At 32.0% G+C, this 20760-nt stretch overlaps 4 protein-coding genes and 1 long non-coding RNA gene across 9 annotated transcripts; 2 read left to right on the top strand and 3 right to left on the bottom strand.

Moving 5' to 3' along the window:
* The first annotated feature begins 4502 nt into the window (after positions 1–4502).
* LOC103483243 (WRKY transcription factor 22) lies at positions 4503–6494 on the top strand. Its single transcript, XM_008439764.3, has 3 exons — positions 4503–5081; positions 5194–5304; positions 5395–6494. Exons 1-3 carry the CDS (start codon positions 4672–4674, stop codon positions 5867–5869), a joined length of 996 nt encoding a protein of 331 aa, XP_008437986.1. The 5' UTR covers positions 4503–4671; the 3' UTR covers positions 5870–6494.
* Positions 6495–7239: 745 nt separating this feature from the next.
* LOC103483242 (uncharacterized) lies at positions 7240–9692 on the top strand. Of its 5 annotated transcripts, none has more exons than XR_007821557.1 (4): positions 7240–7483; positions 8503–8777; positions 8852–8981; positions 9196–9692. It is a non-coding gene; the product is annotated as an uncharacterized LOC103483242 (long non-coding RNA). The 5 variants fall into 5 exon arrangements; XR_007821555.1 differs by having other exon boundaries at positions 9174–9692; XR_007821556.1 differs by having other exon boundaries at positions 9126–9692.
* Positions 9693–10313: 621 nt separating this feature from the next.
* Positions 10314–12237, bottom strand: LOC103483241 (desiccation protectant protein Lea14 homolog). The gene is made up of 2 exons (XM_008439763.3): positions 11017–12237; positions 10314–10816 (listed from the first exon to the last, which is right to left on the bottom strand). The coding sequence occupies exons 1-2, from the start codon at positions 11367–11369 to the stop codon at positions 10564–10566; spliced, it is 606 nt and encodes a 201-aa protein (XP_008437985.3). The 5' UTR covers positions 11370–12237; the 3' UTR covers positions 10314–10563.
* Positions 12238–12806: 569 nt separating this feature from the next.
* On the bottom strand, positions 12807–14045 carry LOC103483240 (probable WRKY transcription factor 75). The gene is made up of 2 exons (XM_008439761.3): positions 13357–14045; positions 12807–13169 (listed from the first exon to the last, which is right to left on the bottom strand). The coding sequence occupies exons 1-2, from the start codon at positions 13692–13694 to the stop codon at positions 12968–12970; spliced, it is 540 nt and encodes a 179-aa protein (XP_008437983.2). The 5' UTR covers positions 13695–14045; the 3' UTR covers positions 12807–12967.
* Positions 14046–14677: 632 nt separating this feature from the next.
* Positions 14678–18601, bottom strand: LOC103483239 (uncharacterized). Its single transcript, XM_008439760.3, has 10 exons — positions 18255–18601; positions 17127–17263; positions 16857–17030; positions 16432–16665; positions 16199–16299; positions 15993–16065; positions 15841–15909; positions 15643–15750; positions 15236–15361; positions 14678–15070 (listed from the first exon to the last, which is right to left on the bottom strand). Exons 1-10 carry the CDS (start codon positions 18427–18429, stop codon positions 14876–14878), a joined length of 1392 nt encoding a protein of 463 aa, XP_008437982.2. The 5' UTR covers positions 18430–18601; the 3' UTR covers positions 14678–14875.
* Between the last annotated feature and the right edge of the window lie 2159 nt (positions 18602–20760).

Below are 20760 nucleotides of genomic sequence, written 5' to 3'. Positions count from 1 at the left end.
TATGTTATTGTATTAATCCTCAAAGTTAGATACATTTTAGAAAAAAAAACTAATTTACATCGATTAAAGTAGAAGTGATGCTTTGATATATTTTTAATAAAAATTATGAATATCATTATTGTTATTGTTGGATACCGATTTACGAGTATTCATGGACTTAGTTATTTTAATCTTTGTAATAAATATATTCACTCTTTAGTTAGTTTACAACGTTTGGTCTCAAATATACGTTTTTAATTACACTGATTGTTAATTTAATTTTCACCAACTCAAACAAGGTGAATTACATCCTATTTATAAAGCTACAATTAACTCATACAACTAAATAAAAGGTTAAAAATATGGAAGAAAAAAATTAAACTCACAAAGTCAGTAGAAGCAATAAGAGTCTCAAGAATAATAACAAAGAAAAGTAAAGTAAATTTATTTGGTCTTTAAGATAAATCCAAACAACATTCTTTGCCTCTTGGTGAAGAAAACCTTAGTTATTTTAGTCAAAACTATTATGATTGTTGTTGATTTTTGGATATTAGAACCAACTATTATTAAGGACAAAAAAAGGGTAAAAAAATATTATTGGTAACATTAAATGGTTGGGAATAATAAGAATTAAAATGAACAACTAACCTCCCTCTTTTTTCAATTAATATAAGAAAAACAAAAATTTTAAGTTTTTTTAATAACCATTTAGTTTTAAAATGATATTGATTCATACGAGATATTAGATGTTACTTTATTGTCTACTTAATTTTGAAATAATAATAAATACAAATGTTACGACTAAAAATTATAAAGAAAAAATTTGTTTGTAAGATCAAATAAATTTCAAATGATTACGTAGAAGATATACAAATTACGATAATAAATAAATATATAATCAATAAATTTTTAAAAATAAATAAATAAAAAAATTCTTTATAGTTTTCAAATTACTAATTTTCAAAGAATAAACTATAAATATATAGACAATAAATTTGTTTGTGAATTACTGATTATTAAAGTTTTGAAAATTTTAAAAGCTTAAAGCTACTAATAAAATTTTTATGAAATTAATCTTTTAGATCAACAGGAAACTTGAGGAATATATATATATATATATATATATATATATATATAAGAAAACCATCACATTCCAAAATAAGGAAACTATTTATGGGACCAATAAAAAGTGAATAATATACTTTTAGACTTTACATTATCATAATTTGAATAGATATCCCTCGATATATATTGGTGTATTTATGGAAAACATTAATTTTCACGTACAAATATATTGCTTAATGTATGGGCTAGAGGGCTACCACTCATAGTGACTTTTTGTGGTGAAGAGTATTAAATCAGAATTAAATACATGATTTGAACTTTGGGTTGACAAAACAAAAATATCAAGGGCTTCTTAATTAATTCAACAAATTTTGGAAACCTTGACATTTAGTAACAATATGATTGAATTCTATTGACTCAAGGTCGAGCTTTGTGTTTGATTTTAAAAAACAATAATAATAATTTGACAAATTAGAGATTTGGTTTTCCTATCCCACGTATTGTATAACAAAAAATGAATACGAACTATTTATTCTAATTATTTAACCTTAAGTATTGTTATTTTTTCTTTATCAAGTTATTCATTTATATACATAATTTCATTAAAATTAAAAAACATTTTTATACGGTAACGACTAAATACCACAAAATTATAAGACATTGAGTAAATTGTCGCAAAAATAAAGTTGATGATTAAACTATTTCTTTAGATGCATAAGTTTAATTTGAAATTTACCTCAATAATCACCTTCATTTAGGAAGGTTTTAATAGTGAGAAAAATCATAGTCTATCATAATAAGGATCTCTACACATTTTTGAAACTCATAATTGGGTTTTCAATCAATTATGAAACCCAATGGGATGGCCATGAAAGCCATTCATAACTCCTATGTTTTTTAAAAAATAATAAATAGAAAAAAGTCAAAACATACTTTTTTTTCTTTTAGTACCAACAAAAGAAACACTTAACACTTACATTGTAGTCCAATTGTATTACATTGTATTACAAATCTCACAAGTGCCTAGTCTTCTTCAAACGTAAATATGCATACAAAATTTCGAAGAAAACTCTAATTGAAAGTCTAAATTATTTTACTTGTGAAAATTTAATAGTTTAATTTATACAATTATAAGTATTATGTGATATATATTTTTTTCTTTTCAAATAAAACGTTTTGAATTATATAAATGAATATACTTACGAAAAATTCAAAGTTTAAATTGATAAATGTTTTCGTTTTTCAAATTTAAAAATATAAAAGATTCTAAAAAGGAAAAAAAAAAGAAAATGAAAAAGTTTAATCCCAATTCTTTACCAACCATTACCCCACCAATAAAATCACCACCTTTTGTCTCCAATTAAATTGTTAGGGGCGCTCCACTTTTCACTACTTCCACTCACCTTCTACGCTTATTTGTTTTTAGAAATTCTCATAATAATAATAATAACAATAATAATGATAATAATAGGTAATAGATAATAATAATAATAGTAAAATTATTTTTTAATTTTAGTTGCTATATTTTATAAATAATTTCGATCGATTATAGATAATTTGTTAAGTTATGTTATATTTTGTAAATAGTTTTAATGTTTTTTTGTTATATATATATTTTTTATTTGAGGATTATTCACTGTTTTTAATTTTTACTTTCTATCTTTCTACTTTTAAAATATTTATTTAAATCTCTATATTTTTTACATTTATACCACTTTAATCTCATCATCTTTATTTTTATTTTACATTAATGCGTGTTTAAAATTTGAAAATAACTCAGTTTAAAAAATGAAATAAGCAAACATTCAAATCAAAATATTTTCAAAGTTTGTTTTTAACTGTTTTTATCACAAGTTTCACATAGTCAGTCAAACCGAAGATCGACAATTCAAAATAATCACTTCTTGATCATTTAAACTAACTTTTTTTTTAAAAAAAAGAAAATTAAAATACTAATATAATATTTGGCTATATCTCAAGATACATTAAAAAACGTGCTCATCACTTCTTATTACTCACGAAAGAAGTAAATCAAAATACTTCAATAAAGAAAAAGGGAAAACATACTGAATGACAAATTATGATTTGAAAATTTAGTGAAACGGGTCGAATATAGGCCTAAGTATTTTGTCATAAAGTATAACGTAGAAAATAAATGTAAATACGAAATACAAATAATAAAGAAAGTTTTAAAAAATTGATATAAAAAATTAAAAAACGAGTCTTTTTGTCTGTACGATCACGAGCTTGGATTGTAGCGTGTGGACCCTCACACTTATCAATATCAAACTTCTTTCTTTTCTTCTCTCTCTCTCTCTCTCTCTTCTTTTCTTTTCCTTTATTTAACAATTTGGGTTTGGGCCTTTGACATTTTCTTAAGTCAACCCCCCAAAAAAAAAAAATCCAAAAACTTTCTTCAAATCAAGAAATTATTAAATGTCTATTTTATTATATATTTAAAAAGAAAACAAATTTTTTTCCTAGAGAGAGAAATTGGAAAAAAGAAAAAAGAAAAAAGAATGGCATAGAGATGCCCTTCTCCACGGCTCCACCCCACCTGTCTCTTTCTCTCTCCCTCTATACATAAAGTTGAATTATATATATAAAAAAAAAATTCCCTAAACTTTACCTTTGTTTCCAAAAAATACTCTATGTTACAAAATTACCCTTCACATCTCAAATACTATTTATAGAGTATATGTATATTTTAAAAAAGTTAAAGTGAATGTTGAGATTTATTAACAACAAATCTAATGGGATATGTAAACATTAAAAAAGAAAAAAAAGCCGTTGGAATGTCCCAGGCTTGGGATACGAAATTTGGGTCTTTGACATTTTTCTGTATCCCCTACGACTTGACAACATTATCCTTATGTGTCTTAAAGGCTTATTAGAGTGAAAGTCATCCCCACAAAACGAGTCCTTTCAAGATGCTTTGTCCTCGCTCATATGCATCTGCTTTGTCGCGTTTAACTTTGAAGTTTCTACATTCGCGCCACCGAAAAAGAAGGTACGTATTGTTGGTATAGATAGTAATTTTTAGTTTTTTGAAGTTGTTTTTAACCCTACTTTCATGTTCTCAGAATCACTCTTATTCAAATATTGGTTCATTTATGTTCATCTCCTTAACTCAGGGCGTTACAGGTATCTTCTTCATTTTAAACTCTACGATCCTTTCACAAGGTTAAGAAGTTTGAGATTATAAATGAAACCACCTTTATGGTTTAGGGGTATTTTTGATAATTTAACCATTATATAAAAGTAAAGTTGAGGGATATTTTATAATTTAAAAGGGAGAGAGAGAGAGAGAAAAAAAAGAAAAGAAAGGAAAACCATAGCCACAACTTTCTCTCTCTAGCAATAGGATTTGTGAACACAAAAAAAGAAAAAGAAAAAAAACAGTTTCTCTTTCTCTCAATATATTTTGGTTTCTATATATAATTCTTTTCCTACTCATTACTCATTACACCCTTATCACCAAAAGTCAGCGCCTTCTTTTGTCTCTATTTTTCTCTCTTACAACAAAACAACCAAAAAAGAAAAGAAAAGAAAAGAACTGATCAAAGAGAAGAAGCTGAGAGAGAGACAAAGGTACAGATTCTCAGAGCAGAGTTCTGTCTTTTGATAATGGAAGTCGATTGGGATCTTCATGCCGTCGTCAGAGGTTACTCCGCCGCGCCCTCTGCCGCCACCATTGTTCCTTCTTCTTCTTCTTTTTCCAATAACTCTGTCCCTTTTTCTTTTGGTAGAGACCTAACCAACAATCAAACCAAAAACCATTTCTTCTCTCTTCAAGATCCATTTCAACCCTCTAATTGTAATTCCACTCAAGAATTGCATGAGCTTTTCAAACCCTTTTTCCCTAAATCTCAACCCTCTTCTTCTTCTCCTACGCCGCCTCCTCCTCCTCCACCGCCTGCTGCTCCCCCGCTTCTTTCTTCTCCGGCACCTAAAATTTTGACTCATCACAAACAGAGCACCCATCTCCCTAAACAGCTCCATTCAACCTCTGTTTCTGCTCCGAGATCCAAACGCCGGTGAGCAAGATTCTTCCATTTCTTCATCATTTTGTATGTGTGTGTTTGTTTGTGTGTTCTTCTTTTATATTTCTTTTAGCTAATCGATCTTTTGTTTTGGTTCTCTTTTTAGGAAGAATCAGCTGAAGAAGGTTTGTCAAGTTCCGGCGGAGTCTCTATCTTCGGATATTTGGGCTTGGCGAAAATATGGACAAAAACCCATTAAAGGATCTCCATATCCAAGGTTTGTGCTCGATTTCAATTCTGAGATTAGGGTTTTCTAGGGTTTTGATTTTGGGGGTTAGAACTAATTTTTGGTGCTTTGAAAAAACAGGGGATATTATAGATGTAGCAGTTCGAAGGGTTGCATGGCCCGAAAACAAGTGGAGAGGAACAGATCCGACCCGGGAATGTTCATAGTCACTTACACGGCTGAGCACAACCACCCGGCGCCCACTCACCGCAACTCTCTCGCCGGCTCCACCCGTCAGAAACCCGTCACGCCGACCACCACCGCGTCCGGATCTGAAAAACTCGACCCGAAACAGCCGGTCTGCTCGTCGGAAGAACAGAGTACGATCACGGAGAGCAAAGAAGAGAAAGAGGAATTATTAATGGCCGAAGATGAAGAAGACGACGATCTGGGAGTCTCCGATTTGATCGTGAACGACGATTTCTATGTGGGTTTTGAAGAACTCGACAGCCCAATCACCGACGACTGCTTTTCCGATCAATTCCCGGCGAACTTTGACCTTCCATGGTTGTTTAACGGAAATCCAGACGGCGAAATTGTAAAACTCCCCTGTTAAATTAATTTCCAACTCTTTTTTTTTTTTCTTTAATCATTCTCCAAATAGAGATCTGTAAAATCAAAGAAGTTAGAGCAAGCAAAGATTTTAACAGTGTTTTTAGCAAGAGCAAGCAAGATAGTAGTAAATTTCATCTTGTTTCTCTGTAATTTTAGAAGAACAGTGATATTGAAGTTGAAGAAGATTCAGTGGGTTTTTGTGAGATTTTTTTTTAGGGAAAAAAAGAATGAACAACAAAAGGAGGGGTTGACTAATTAAAAGAGAAGAAGTGGAATCAAGCAATGAATGAATGACGTGTAAATGGCGTTGACAGAGAGATGGAAAAATTAGAAGAGAGATTAAAAGCAGAGGTTGAAGAAAGAAAAAATGAAAATGGCTACGGAGGAAGATGAAGAATATTTGCTTCTTTTTCTCAAAATGCTCGTCCGAGGACAACAATGGTGGTGGTGGTGGAGAATCAGATTTTTTTTCTTTTTTATTTTGTTTATAGATAAAAGAGAGAAAAAAAAAAAGAGGATTTGGAATTTTTCATTGTAGTTGATGCCAGTTGTGGTCATATTGGTAAAGATAAATGGTAGACATTCAATATCAACATTGTTGTGTATAATTGAATCCAAAATTTTAATTTGTGTGTTCTTTTTTTATAGAGAGATTCTTTTTCTTATGTACGGTTTTGTATTTTGTTTTTTTTTTCTTTTAATCTTTCAATTTACCATATTTGTTTGTTTGTTCATTTGGATGTACGTGGGAATGCTTTTCAAGTAAGCGTTTTTTTTTTTTTAATGAAAAGTGCTATATCATTTTGTTGTTTAGTTTTCATGTCTAACGAAATAAAATGACTTAATTAGAAGTGGTTTGTTTTTCAATTTTATTTTACATATGGCTAAATATAAAGGATAAAAATAATCAATTTTATAAATATTTTGATTGATTTTTCGTCTAATAAAATCAACTATAATAGTAAAAATGATCGATTAAAGACAAGTGTTTATTAAATATACATTTTTAACTATTTAAAATAACATACTTTTTCACTTTGTTAAATTTTGGTTTTCTTTTTTAACAAATTTTTTTGTTTTTGAGTTTTAAAAAAGCAACCAATTGTTCCTATTTTTAAAGTATAAGAATAATAACAAACATTGTAAGTGTAGAAAGATCAAATTTTGAAGAGTAAAATAAATCGAAAAAAATATGAGAACCAATATTTAAAATTATTTTTTTATAAAAGTATTTAAACATAAATTTACATGATGAATTAAGATGTTAATTTTGAAAGTTGAGGAACAAAATTGTTAAATTTGGGAAAGTTTAAAGTATATATTTACATATAGTATTTATATATAGAGTATATATATATGGTGAAGACAAAAGTAGTGAATAAAGGAGTAACCATCAATTTGTTGCTTTGGCTTTTTGGCAAAAGCAAAAACCCTTCCTTTCCAAACATACAAACTCAATCCACATCCCATTTTCAATATTTAGCACCTCTCCATCTATGCTGAGAAAAACCCTCTTGTATTGCTGATGTTATTAATCAACAATGGATTCTTTGGAAGATACCCAGAATTGGCAGTCACTCGCCGCGCCTCCCCAGTTCCCTCAAATTCGGTTAAGGTAACCTTTCTTGTTAAATTCCATTACTTTTCTTTGGGGCATTTTGTCGAACACTTCATGGAAGTGCACAATTTCTGTTTTAGATTCTGATTTTTCCTTTATGGTCTTGATTTGTTTCGTTTTGTTTCTTGGAATAGCTCTATTGTTTGTCGAGTTTAATAGGTTGTTGTATCCTTCAAATGGCTCTACCTGTTTATGGAGAAATTTTGCTGGTGGTGTACTGAAATTTAACTTAGAACACATTACATACAAGCTTTGATAATCTTCTTAAAACCTCAGATTAGAAAAGATCACATTTCTTTTAATGTAAAGCTTATGATTGAATTTGGTGATTGAATTCATCAGCCATAACTATTGGAAGTTTTCGATACAATTTCACTCATATAAACTTTTCAATGTGTGAGTTTTAGTATTTGAGCTTCGATGTGTAAATGCATAGCTTTTACACCCAATTTTTTTTCCCGATTAAATGCCTAACTTTTGTTTAAGAATAAATGAAAAAGTATGAAGGGGAACACAAAAAACTTCAACTCCAAACAAAAGGAGTCAAAAACTAAAATCTAGATTGAGTTACGAGAAGATGTAACAACCAAAGTCCGAAGAGAGACATGAAACCTAACGAAAGTTCACACATCTTAGTCCTCGGATCTCTCCAAATCTTTGAACACTATTATTCCTCTCCAACAGAAGCCCCCCAGCCCTCTTCCTCTGGTCTACCGACCCTTCTTGCGATAACATGAGTGAAAAGGCACTCCTCGACCATGGAATACACATCTCTCGATCTAGCTTCGTACATCCACTAAATGTCAACTTCAAATTAAGAGAAGATGGAGTAGCATTTTCACTTCAATAAATTTAAAGCCAATACTTTATTGGCAGCCAGTTTGATTCCCATAGAAAATTGTTGGACATGAGCATTGGGGGATCCTCGTAGGGGCGGGGGGGGGGGTATAGATTTATATAGGTTACCACTTTTTACATAACTGTTATTGAATTCCATGTTCCCCTTTGTAAAACAGCACGGTAGACTGAGAACCAAACTAAGAAGTAAGATTTTGAACCGACAGCAACAAAACCGAACCGGGTGAACACAGAACCGCACAAAACCTACCAGCCCTTGCGTGAACCGAACCAACCGAGTGCAATCGCAAAACAACGTAGACGACTGGATCTGGGATGACAGACTGCTGCGGCTAACAGAAAATGCATTATGGTCAACGTGTGGCCAAGAAAGGAAAACACCAATCGGAAGTAGGTTGCACTGTTCAGGTTGGCGGCTATGGTTCCGTCGAAGGTATGGTTAAATTTTGACCAGCGAGGACCACTGTTGAGGTCTTTTATTCAACCTCTATATATAAATAATTGCAGCGAAGAACAGGATTATCAATTCCTTCGACTCCGCTTGTCCATGTCGCAATTTCAAAGTAGAGAGGATTTAGCCCATTTTCGAGCTTATAACGTAGTTAATGATGCTGCACCTTGGACCATTTTCGGTCAGGTATTTACTTCACTTTTTCTTTTTGTCGTTTAAGATTTTGGAATCAGCCATATATTGAACTTTACATGAAGCAAGGCTTTGTGATTTCTGAGAGTGGCTTTGCTTTTATAAACGTTATTCGTTTTTGTTGTCTCCTGTCTGTAGTAATTGCCTCACTGCAAATTCAAGGAAAGTCTCTTTTTCAACGTGCAGAGCTATGTTGGTTTTTGTGCAGTTATGTATTTGAGTTTTGCTCTACAAGGATTGGAACAAGTCCTCATAACCGGAGGAACCCCTCCAATTGGGAATGGATGGACGGCAGATTCTGTATATAGAGCATGGCTTTGAAAAAGTTGTAATTCGAAATGAGAAGTGCTACAAGAGGTATCCGCAGGATGTTGAAATTGCCTGCTGAGTTGTGAAATACTTGGCCGGAAATGGAGGTACAGGGTGAGTATGTTTGTCTAGAGTTCGTTTCGTGTATCATCAAAAATTGCTAAAAATTGGATCCAAATGCTTAAAATCCTTAGTTGGTATCTTCTTCACTTAAAAAGCCTTTCTTCCTTGTGTTTTTATGTAGGTTCTTCTTACTTCTGGTGGTGTCTTGACACCCAAACGAATCAGTTATTTCCTCCTCAATGCTGTCAATTTCTGTTAGTCAAATGACTCCAAGTTCATTCTTGAATGATGCTAAACAGTTGGTCATATTTGCAGATTGATAACTCATTTAAACTCTAAGTTGTGTATTAGTTAAGCAGCCATAAGTGTGTTGGATAGAAACAATGCTATTGATAACTTAACAGTTAGATTCATTAAATTATAACCTTGGTACTTCTAAAAATATAACCGAAATATTTATGAAAAATTTCGATAACGGATAGAGCATAAGCCCATCGTAAAAAATGGGTAAGGCATGAAATATATGAAATATATTTAGATTTGAGTAAACAAATTTTTCTTGGATCGTCAAATTTATGAGATTTTTTTCATAAATTCAAAAGATATTTTTGTAAGATCTTGAAAAACCAAACGAATAATAGTATGTACACGATCTTGATCCAAACAAAAAAGACATATAATTTTCTACCCAAATTTAAAAAATATTTTTTAAGATCTTGAACAACCTAATCAATAACAGTAACTACACGATTTTGAACTAAAAAGAATGACTATAAATATTTTGGCTATTTATAAAATATAACCTATAATATTTTAGTTAAAAATAACATATAAAGATAATATAAATTGTATTAATTCAAAAAGAAATTCTAATGGATAAAACCAAATATGTTTTATAACTTTGAAAAAAAAAAATTAAGGTATTCTCAACCGCAAATATATTAAAAAAAAAAGTGAGAGGAAGCCAACGATGATTCATATGATATAATAATGATACATGAAAAAGATCGAAACTGAATTGATCAAGATAAGTTGTGTAATAGCGTATACACTGTATACATGATTTTGTAACAGAAAAGAAAAATTACAAGAAACTTAGTTGATCTCGCTAAACAAGAAACCTTATTATTGATCACTTAGGTCGACGTGATTTAGAAATTTTAACCTCAGATTATATATATATATATATATATGAGAAATTTAGCTAAGCGAAAACGTCAGACATGGTAGGGAGCTTAATCTCGCCTTTTGTAGAGAGAGGAATCGTGAAGTTTCCAATCACCGGAAGATCGATGACGAGTCCGATCTGCAACTCGTAATCAATGTCCCAATCTCTCCCTATGTCCCTCGCTAAGCTTATTAGTACGGAATGCGGCACGTTCACTCCCACATCTAACATCGTCGAATCACTCGCTTTCAGAGATCCTGGATCTGGAACTTTCCCCGTCGCAATAACTCTACATTCATCATCGTACAATCTCAATATAACATACATTTAATTCTTCCAGCAGATAGATGAACGTCGTCATATTATTCCTATCCTACCGTACTGACCAGATCGAGATCGATTCCAAAGTCAGACCTAACTGACTTAATTATATTATCATGAAAACAGAGAGGCAAATGAATAGAGGTGAGTGAAGATTAATTAACGAACCTGCCGTCGCTTTTGAGACTGTAAGAAATCTCGCAGATTGGAATGGAGTGACTGTAAGGATTGGAGACAGAGACATTGGCCAAATACTCGACGGAACCAAAGCTTATACCCTTCAAATCGACGTTTGTGACGGAGGCCTCTGGCTTCGGCATGTTGGCCACCTTCTCTGAGACGTAGTCCATTGCCTTGTCAACCAAATTCGCCATTCGCGCGCTAAGAGAGATTGCAGAGAATAGGAAGAAGGTGAAGAGATTCAAAGCAAAGAAAATTTGGGGAATTGCCAAATGGAAATATATGGATCGAAGGTTGAAGAAGAGGAGAGAATCGGTTGTGTATTTATATAGAGAGAGCATCGAGAAAATCGCGTGTACATTCTTGAATGGACAACGCGATTTTTAAGCTTCCACGTGTTGCTTCCGTGTTTAAAGTTTGATTAACGTGACATAATTAAAATTAATAAATACATAAAAAAACAAATTAGATAAAGAATGATAATATAAAGGAGAAAAATACAATTTATTTTATACAAACCTAAAATATGCATTTTATAAATCTTGGAATATGGAAATGAAATAATTTCTCTATTTTTAAAAAAGTTATACAAATCAAAGATGGAATTTTTATCAATTTATTACTATTGATGTTTTTGGAAAATAAAATAATTGTTTTTCTTATGTATTTATCATTTCTTTTTAGGTTTGAATTTAATTTAAATTTTTTTTATGGAGAAAATTAATATGGACGAATGAATAAGGATAGTCTTTACCTTACGAATCAATGAAATGGAATTCAACTATATTGAAGCGTAGAGATCTCATATTGAGCATTATTAATAATTAGTTTTATGATGAAGTCTTATGATGTTGAATCACAGATTTTAGTGATTATTAAGGGAAATAAATATTTTTAATTTTTAATTTTTATTTTTAAATTATCTTCCAAACTTGCATTTATTATTTGACCAAAAGAAATTATTGTAAAGTTTGATGTCTACAACCACAAATTATGGTGAGAAAGCATTTATTTTGAAGCAACTTCCAAACTTTCACACATTTAAGTTATAATAATAACAATAAAATAAAATAAAAATAATAAAACCACATCCACCTTATTAGACATTAACTATCGAAAAATTGTTCGAATATTTACAAAATATAATAAAAAAGAGAAAGTTTCAAGAAATAGAACGATTGACAAATTATTTATAATCCATCCATAAAAGAAAATCGTTAAAAAATAAAATTTATTATACTTGATTTTTCTATGAAGCGTAAGTATCTTATCAAAACACTAATAAGATAAAGAATTAGATTAATTTTGCTATATTTTGTAAATAATTTCAATATTTTATTATATTTTGTAAATAATTTTAATATTTTCCTCTCAATATTCATTATCTGTAAATGTTTGGGTAGGGTCATTGGCCAACTACAAAACGGGAGAGTTGTAATTATAGTTATTAAATTCAAAATAATTAAATACATAACTACATTTTATAAAAGTAATATAAATATAGCAAATTCGGCTAAAGTCTATCAATGATTTGAATCTATCATTGATAGACCATGTTGTAAATATTGGTCTACCACTATCTATCAATATATTTGTAATTTTTTAAAAAAATTATCAATTATAATTATCATATTATTTATTTTAGTATTAAAATAAATAATAGGGTATTTATTATGTAGTACTTTGAAATTAAATATCTAAATTGAAATCAAACTCAAACATAAAAGCTAAAAGATATATGAATCAAACAAACACTAAACTCGAAAGTCAAGAAAAAAAAAAACTCTTCTTTTGTAAAATTAAAACATTGGTTTCATGAAAGCTGTTAATTCCAATATTTTATCAATAAATTTGATATAAATCAAGTTATGAAATTGATGACTCTTGATTAGTAACATATAGAAGAGAACAAACAAAACATATACATATGTGTATGTTACTAATTATAATTCATAAATAATTTAGAAAGTGGAAAGGAAGTGTGAATTTGTTTGAGAAGAGGAGTTAGGGTTTGCATGAGGATGTGAGAAGGATGGTTGTGAATTCCCTCATAAGTTGTCACAACAATGCTTCTGTCTTTTGATAGCCTTTGAATTTGTTTCTTCACATTGCATGTTACATATGTGCACTTATAGTAGCTCCTTCACCAACACAATAAATTACATCGTAAGTACTTTATAAATCAATATCGGATACATAAACTCCAAATTATAAATCGGAAAAACAAAAAATTAAGCTTAAAGAACCCTTATATATCATCTCATCGACATATATACTTCTATCGATGTCTATAATCGATAAAGTTTGAAATTTTGTTATGGTTTATACCTGGGATAGAGGCTATGTTTGACAGCTTTTTGCCCGTACTTGCGCCACCGATATCCATCATCAAGAATATCTTCGGTACTCCTTGTCTGAAACTCAAACCTTCGACGGCCAGCGGCCTTTCTCCACCGTCGGCCACCATTCTTCCTCCGATTTGTTTTCTCTTCGTCCCTTCTCCTTTCTGATGACTCACAAGTTGATGACACTGGTGGTGAGTCTCCAGTGGCCTCTTGCCCATAGAGAACTGCGATCCAATCGATCTCTAGAGAGGTTGCAAGAGGATCCGAACATGGAGGCGGCGGCCGCGATGGTTGTTGTAGTTGGTGATGTTCCTCCTCCATTTGTTGGTGAGTTGTGAAAGAAGAAATTGGGATGTTTGAAACTTTGGAGTTTATAAAGAAAGAGAGAGATGAGGGAAGCCAACTATATTTCAACTACTTCAACTCCCATTTTAAAAACCCATAGTTGTTTTATTTTATTTTTTGAGTGGAGAAAGTTAAAATTGCGATGAGTATTTGGTTAAGCTAAAATTTTGGTCCATGGATTCTTGTGATTGTTTCAAATAACTAAACACATCAACTTGTTTGGTTCTAGATTTCTCAATAATGGGCAATTTTAAAATAAACACATTCACAATATTGAATTTTGTGTAAACATATAATATACCAGTAGCCTATTTTTGTCAAAAACTAAAAGTTGAAAGATCAAATTAGACATGATTTTATTGAATTTGTAATTTAATCCAAATATTTCACACCATTTTTTAAATTAAAGTTCAATGTGCATTGAACATTAAAATTAAAATTAAAAATTTAGTTATGAATTACAAATAAACTTAAGAAAAATAATATTTACCATTAACCATAATAGTGTTAATAAAAATACTGTTGACCAACCATACAAAGGAGTTAAACCACTTCACTTAACAGTATTTAACAATTAACAACATTGCATTTGGGCTGACTCCTCAAACATTTATAAATTGTTTGGACTCATTTTCATTTAATAAGAGATTTGCTCTACAAGATCACAAATGCAAAAGAGAGGAAGAAAGAAAAAAAAAAAAAGGTAAAAATCAAGTTTTGAAGTATTGTCCTACTCAAGTCCCACAAAATTAATACAGTTAACAATAGCTAATGATATTGACCAAAATCAACATCACTTATAATAGTTTTATTTATTGTGTGTTATGTCAATGTGTATCCGCTAACGTAACAATAGTACAAGATCCACCACCAACTGTGAGAGAAATTATAGTGTGAACAAAGAAGATATAGTTTAGATGTTCAAATACGGTATGAATTTGCCAGTTAACATCTACAAGTCGAGATAAATTTTGTTTTATATTTTATTTATTCATTTACTTATAATTAATGGGGAAAAAACTTATTTAGGAGAAAGGATTAACCAGTTTACAATCTCCTAATCTCATCCACTAACAAATAACAAGCTTATTAAGGAGAAAATAAACATAAACTCAATCCAATAATAATGAAGAAAAATAACAAAGATGAGAAAAACCTCAAAATAAAGGCTTTTTTCCATTTAATAATCCCATCAAGTGATCCAGAACTTGGGGCCCTGCATCACGTAGACCAGAATGCATAAATTCATTAGTAATCCATAACCTTATTCCTGCTATTTGGGAAGCTGTCTCCATGGCCAGTTTAAAGTTCACAAACATATCTTCGTAATACACCGCAGCTGCCACCGGAACCTGTTATGAATCCAGAAAATATGTTGAATTTTTTACAACAGGAAGGCCACAAAGTAATCCTAATGCTCGTTGGGACTAATGACAAGTTGTTGTGGTAATATTGACATCAGTGAAGATATGATATCTGAGAAATACAAGATCATTTTTGCTCAAATTAAAGGCTACCTTGTTATTTTTAAGAGCAGCGATGTCATATAGAGGAGGCCAATCCTCCTTATCGGCTAATATATGCGCTGCATCTTTGAATGGTCTCAAGGCATGTATCTCGTCAAACATCCATGGGAAGATCATCTGCAGAAGCAGTACAAACGGGGCATAAGACTTTTCTTTTTCTTTTGGAGTTCAACATGTGGGGGTGAGAATTTGAACATTTGATGTATTGGTCGAGAATATAATAGTTTATTAATCAATGAATGAGTAGAAGTTCCAAAGATGTCTTCAGACTGAGTTTCTCCAAAGTCAAAGCATAGCCTCATAAACTCGATTTTTATTTATTCAATCACTATGATGACAGTTTATTGTACATGTAATAAAGAACTCCATGTGGTTTATGAGCACCAGTTTGCACCTACCTCTCCTGTGAAATACACGGGACATCCTTCTTTTACAGCTTTATTTGCATCAAACTTGTTTTCCACTTCATTCTTTATTCTTTGAGCAGACCAACGAGATGAGGCTCCCTTTGGGGAACAGGAAGCAGCGAAAAATTATCTCAATAAAGAGTTCTAATAGACCAAAATATAATTCTAAAAAGAAAAAAGGGAGGCTACCTGGCAATATATTGATTCGTGTAAGAGAACGTATAGAGGATTTGAATCAAGTGAGAGCCAGTTATCAATCTGCAAATATGTCTAACTGTTTAGAATCATTCACGAATGAGGTTATAGACATATTTGGCCAATAGAACTTGTAGAATACTAACTGCATTGAGGAAGAAAAAACTAATCCGTTTCGGTGCTCCAGGAACTAGTATAGGATCCCAAACTCTCTCAAACCTGACAAAATGTGAAGGGGAAGGAGAGAGTGATTAGATTATAGAATCTTGAATTGCCAAAAGAATTTTCTTGAGTTTGGCTATTCACTTTCCCAAAAGTTAGAAAACAGAGAGAAAAAATTAAAACGCCTTACAGATAATGCAAGCGCTCAAAACCTGTACTAGTTCCCAGAGCAGAGAGACCAAGAGTTTGCAGTCCTTTGGGTGTCAAAATACCACCAGAGGGAAGAAGAACCTAGAGAAAAAAACAGAAGGAAAAAGGGTTTTTTAAGGGAAGAAGATATCATATGAGAGAATTTTAAGCATTTGGTTCTAGTTTTTAGCAATATGATGACATACAACAGAAACTATAGATAAATCTACTCACCCCGCCTCCGTTATCGGCCAAGTATTTCACAACTTCACGGACAATTTCAATATCCTGTGGATACCTCTTGTAGTACTTTTCATTTTGAATTATAACCTTTTCAAAGCATGCTCTATATACAGAATCTGCCGTGCATCCATTCCCAATTGGAGGGATTCCTCCAGTTATGAGAACTTGCTTCAATCCTTGTGGTGCAAAACTCAAATACGTAACTGCACAAAAACCGCCGTAGCTCTGTACAGAGAAAAAGAGACTTTACTTGAATTTGTAGTGATGCAATTACTAAAGACAACAAAAGCCAATAAATTATAGGAACCGAAGTCGCATTCAGAAATCACAATGTCAAAAAGTTTTTGCCTCATGTAAGTTTAATATATACTGATTGCAAAATCTGAAACTATTGAAAGAAAAAGTGAAGTAAATACCTGACCCAAAATAGTCCAAGGTGCAGCATCAGGCACGAGACGAGTCCTAATAAATTCAGCATCATTAACTATATTATCAGCTCGAAAATGTTTCAAGTAGTTGGCTAAATCCTCTGCACTTCGAAATTGTGACATGGACGATGGAGTCAAAGGAGTCGATAATCCTGTTCCTCGCTGCAATTATTTATATACAGAGGTAGAATAAAAGATCAAGACAACAGTGTTCATGTTTCAAATGCCCTTGCTCAGAGAAGTCAACAAAAGTCATGCCTGATCCATCAATATAACACGAAATTCGTCACATGCTTTTTGTATCCATCCACTCGCTTCCGATGGTCGGGCACACTCAAATCCAGGTCCACCTTGTAAGTACAAAAGGTACGGCATTGGTTGATCCTCTTTTCCCACTGCAACACAGGTTTGTGTTTGTTATTTGTCAAGGATAAAAAGTACTAAAATCATAATTGGTTTACGAAGATATAACTACCCAAAAAGAAACAACAAGCCAAGTACATGTAAGAACTGACAAAATAAATCTAATTTAAAAAAGGGATGGACTGTTAATAAAGCAATCGTTATTGGATAATTCTCAATTCTCGAAGGATTCAGTTACAACATCTTTGGATATTTGAGGAGTTCCTGAATCAGAAGCTTAAGCAATATCCGACTTCTAGACAATGCAAGATGATTATTTTTATTCTGACTAAGAAGTCCACATATTTTGTGGCAGTTTCAATGATTAATGATTGAATGAATCTAAGAACAATTCAATTGGTTAGGACATATATCTTCGGCCAAAATATCAGAGATTCAAAAACCGTATGCAAAACCCCTGGACCCCATTAGAAAGTTTCAATTATTACTTACAGAGACAGAGAGGATCTTCAATTTTTCAATTCATTAATAATAATATTTCCTACGAAATTATGAGTTTGACTGTGTAATAGCTCATATAAAATGATTATATATAACAAAGAAAATTACCTTAATATACGAATAGAAACCACTCTCCAAAGTGGCAGGCTCTCTTTTTCAACTTAATAATTATGTACAGAAGCATATTACCTTTCTAATTGATAGAAACAATGAATAAATGATTTAACATGTAATAGTGAAAACAAATGCTCATAACAAAACAACAACGTTCTATTAGATTCAGATCAATTTACCTCATTGCTCTACCCTAATTCTAATTAACAGCAATGGCGTCCGTCTTAATTACCTCTCTAACACCAGAAATTCACTAACCCAATCAACGAATAGGAAAGAATTTGCAATTAGTGAACAACAGTCGCCATTAGATTAGTGGTTACAAGTGACCGGCAATAGGACCCAATAATCGACTATATAAAAAATGAATCGACGGTAGAATCAAAGTCAAAATAAGATTCGATTAACCTGAAACAACTTCCCGCGCAAAAACAGAGATCCTAGTAGAAGAACCCTGATCTAGAGAGTAATTGAGAGGCACAGAGAAGTGATGGTCCCGGAGACGGAGCTCCGGAACGGAGTACCACGTGCCAGCCACGTGCACTGGCGGCGATGGTGCACGAGGGGAAAGGATTCCGGCCATAGCTGCCGATAAACGGACCGACCTTCGGCAATGAGCGGCTGAGAGAAATTGGGGAGTGGAATTAATGGAAGGAAGCGGAAGGGTAAAGAGTGGAAGTGAAGAAGAAGTGGCGGCGCTGCCGCGCGAACTGCGAACATTTTTGGACGGTGGGGTGGAATAGATTAACTATGGTGGGGGGCGAAATATGGGAAAATAATTACAATAAAAATAAATGGGACACGTGGCGGAAATCAGAGGCTTTTGCTACAAATGGGGGCTTACGTGGAGGGTCGTTGTTAGACATTTCCTTGTTGATTGATTAATTATATATTTTGATTGATATCAAAGAGTTTAAGATCGACGGTTCAAAGTTCGTAGATCTAAGTTTAAATATAAAAAATGTCAAAAACTTCTAAAAATAATTTTCCTTTTTTAAAAAAATAAGGATTAATAACTTCTAAATAGTAACAAATGAATCAATTTTAGTAAACTATTTGTTAAGATTACACTTTTCTTTCTATAACTAGCAAATGACACTTGCGACACACGTTGAATTGTTCATTTTATCATGCAACATACAATATTTAATTTTAACAAAATTTAATTATATGTTATAGTTAAAACATAGGATCGGTATATATATATATACACTATTGGTTGAAAGTTTTTTCTTCCTCTACTTTCCACCTTCATTTCTCTCTTCCTTTCACCCGTTCAACCTCAACTGTCTTCAAGTATCATGAACGTAATAAGTTGACTGAAATTATTATTTGATACTATCATCCATATGGAATATATAATGGTCTGGAGAGTACATTGGTTGAAAGTTTTTTTTTTAGTAGAAGAGTCTCATTTTTCACTTTCATTTCTTCCTTTTCGACCTTTCTTCCTTTCCTCTACTCCTTTATTTCATGGCGCACACTTATGTTTGAAAGTGGGGTTTATGTTACAGCCTCAACGCCGCCGACTGTCTTCAAGGTTTCACGACGTGTAACGTTTAGATAAACAAAGAATTTTTAGGTATGTTTTCTTTTTATTCCAAACAGTGTTGGTGTTTGAGAATATATAAGTTGAACAAAAAAGAAAGAAAGATTTAAAAGAAAAAACTCAAAGAGATTAGAAACAAAAGAAAAGAAGAAACGAAAAAAAGGTTGACTGAAACTATTATGGAATACCATCATCAGTATGACAATGGTTGAGTGCATATTGTGGATGAAAGTTTAGTTTTTGTGGAGCAGAAGAGTTTGTATATGATCAGTTGCACCATATGTATATATGAAAGTTTTTTCTTTTTTAATTTCCTCGAAAGATTGTATTCTTGTTAGATCTCTAAATTTTCTAATTTTGTTTAGTTATATCTTGATAAATTATTATTATAGTCAATAAGAAATGGCTAAGTAATTTATTTATTTATTGTTAATTTTTAGTAAAGTGTCTATGGATTGTATCAAAGTTAGAATCAATTTAACTAACTCGACAATATAAATACTCTACATCGATCTCCATGGTACAACATAACACCCAAAATAACTTTTTGCTTGTGGGTAATTAATAAAGTAGATTTAGTTTATGTAGTCATTGAGTTGCTAGAACTCTGAACCCCTTCCATAAATTATTAGTCAATTATGGATGTCCAACATCTCGTGCTAATCTTTGTAATAGTCTTTAACACCTACGAAAAGGAAATAGTGGATGGACGAGTCCTCTGGACCGGACCATTCTAATGTTTTGAATAGCTTTTCATATCATCAAAAAGCCTTTGGCTTAGTAGGTTGTTCTAACTTCTATTGGATGGTGTATGAGTTGAAGAGGAGGAAGACTCCTGAACCACTTTCCCTTCCCCTGGATGCATTCCTTTGGTCTTTCCTTTCCGGACTGAAAGTTTAAGCGGTCTACACCATTGCATTAGAGTTGTTGTCGAGCTATTTCATAATACATTTCTTCACAGTTGTTTTGCTTCGTGCCTACTCCGCCTTGTTCATCGATCAGTCTCATTAATAAAGGACATATTAACCTCTTGAAGTTGATTCCTACGCTTTCCTTTCCGATCCCTATTTTTTTAATTTCTTCCACTAAATCTTTCTGACTTGATAATTAGGTTTTCCTTCCAATATCCGATATTCTACCATCAAGGGAAAAGTCTATATTCTGGAGTTATCTTTTTCTCACTGAACTTTCTTCTAAAGGATGTCATGCTTAAATCACATTAAGCAATTGCAAAGATGTTTAAAACAAACATCCAGCGTGAGTTCGATACTAAAAATAAAAAAAAAAAAAACTTGGTCGTTATTATTGTGAAGGAAAGTCATAAGCATGAGCGTGTTGGATAGAAGCATGGTTGTTGCTAATAGA

The sequence above is a fragment of the Cucumis melo genome, chromosome 6 (assembly GCF_025177605.1).
Source record: "Cucumis melo cultivar AY chromosome 6, USDA_Cmelo_AY_1.0, whole genome shotgun sequence".
Classification (NCBI taxonomy): Eukaryota; Viridiplantae; Streptophyta; class Magnoliopsida; order Cucurbitales; family Cucurbitaceae; genus Cucumis; species Cucumis melo.
Note: the sequence above shows the minus strand (reverse complement) of the source record. Positions and strands in the feature narration are given on the sequence as shown.

Excerpts from the sequence above, each read along its gene's own strand:
- LOC103483239 (XM_008439760.3), bottom strand. The coding sequence starts at position 18,429 with ATGGCCGGAATCCTTTCCCCTCGTGCACCATCGCCGCCAGTGCACGTG. Across the intron at positions 17,031-17,126 it reads GTGTTATATTGATGGATCAG|CGAGGAACAGGATTATCGAC; the intron begins GCATGACTTTTG and ends AAATAATTGCAG. Across the intron at positions 16,666-16,856 it reads CTTGGACTATTTTGGGTCAG|AGCTACGGCGGTTTTTGTGC; the intron begins GTATTTACTTCA and ends TTCTCTGTACAG.
- LOC103483243 (XM_008439764.3), top strand. The coding sequence starts at position 4,672 with ATGGAAGTCGATTGGGATCTTCATGCCGTCGTCAGAGGTTACTCCGCC. Across the intron at positions 5,082-5,193 it reads GCTCCGAGATCCAAACGCCG|GAAGAATCAGCTGAAGAAGG; the intron begins GTGAGCAAGATT and ends TTCTCTTTTTAG. Across the intron at positions 5,305-5,394 it reads AAAGGATCTCCATATCCAAG|GGGATATTATAGATGTAGCA; the intron begins GTTTGTGCTCGA and ends TTGAAAAAACAG.
- LOC103483241 (XM_008439763.3), bottom strand. The coding sequence starts at position 11,369 with ATGCTCTCTCTATATAAATACACAACCGATTCTCTCCTCTTCTTCAAC. Across the intron at positions 10,817-11,016 it reads AGTCTCAAAAGCGACGGCAG|AGTTATTGCGACGGGGAAAG; the intron begins GTTCGTTAATTA and ends TGATGAATGTAG.
- LOC103483240 (XM_008439761.3), bottom strand. The coding sequence starts at position 13,694 with ATGGAGGAGGAACATCACCAACTACAACAACCATCGCGGCCGCCGCCT. Across the intron at positions 13,170-13,356 it reads AAACATAGCCTCTATCCCAG|GAGCTACTATAAGTGCACAT; the intron begins GTATAAACCATA and ends GTGTTGGTGAAG.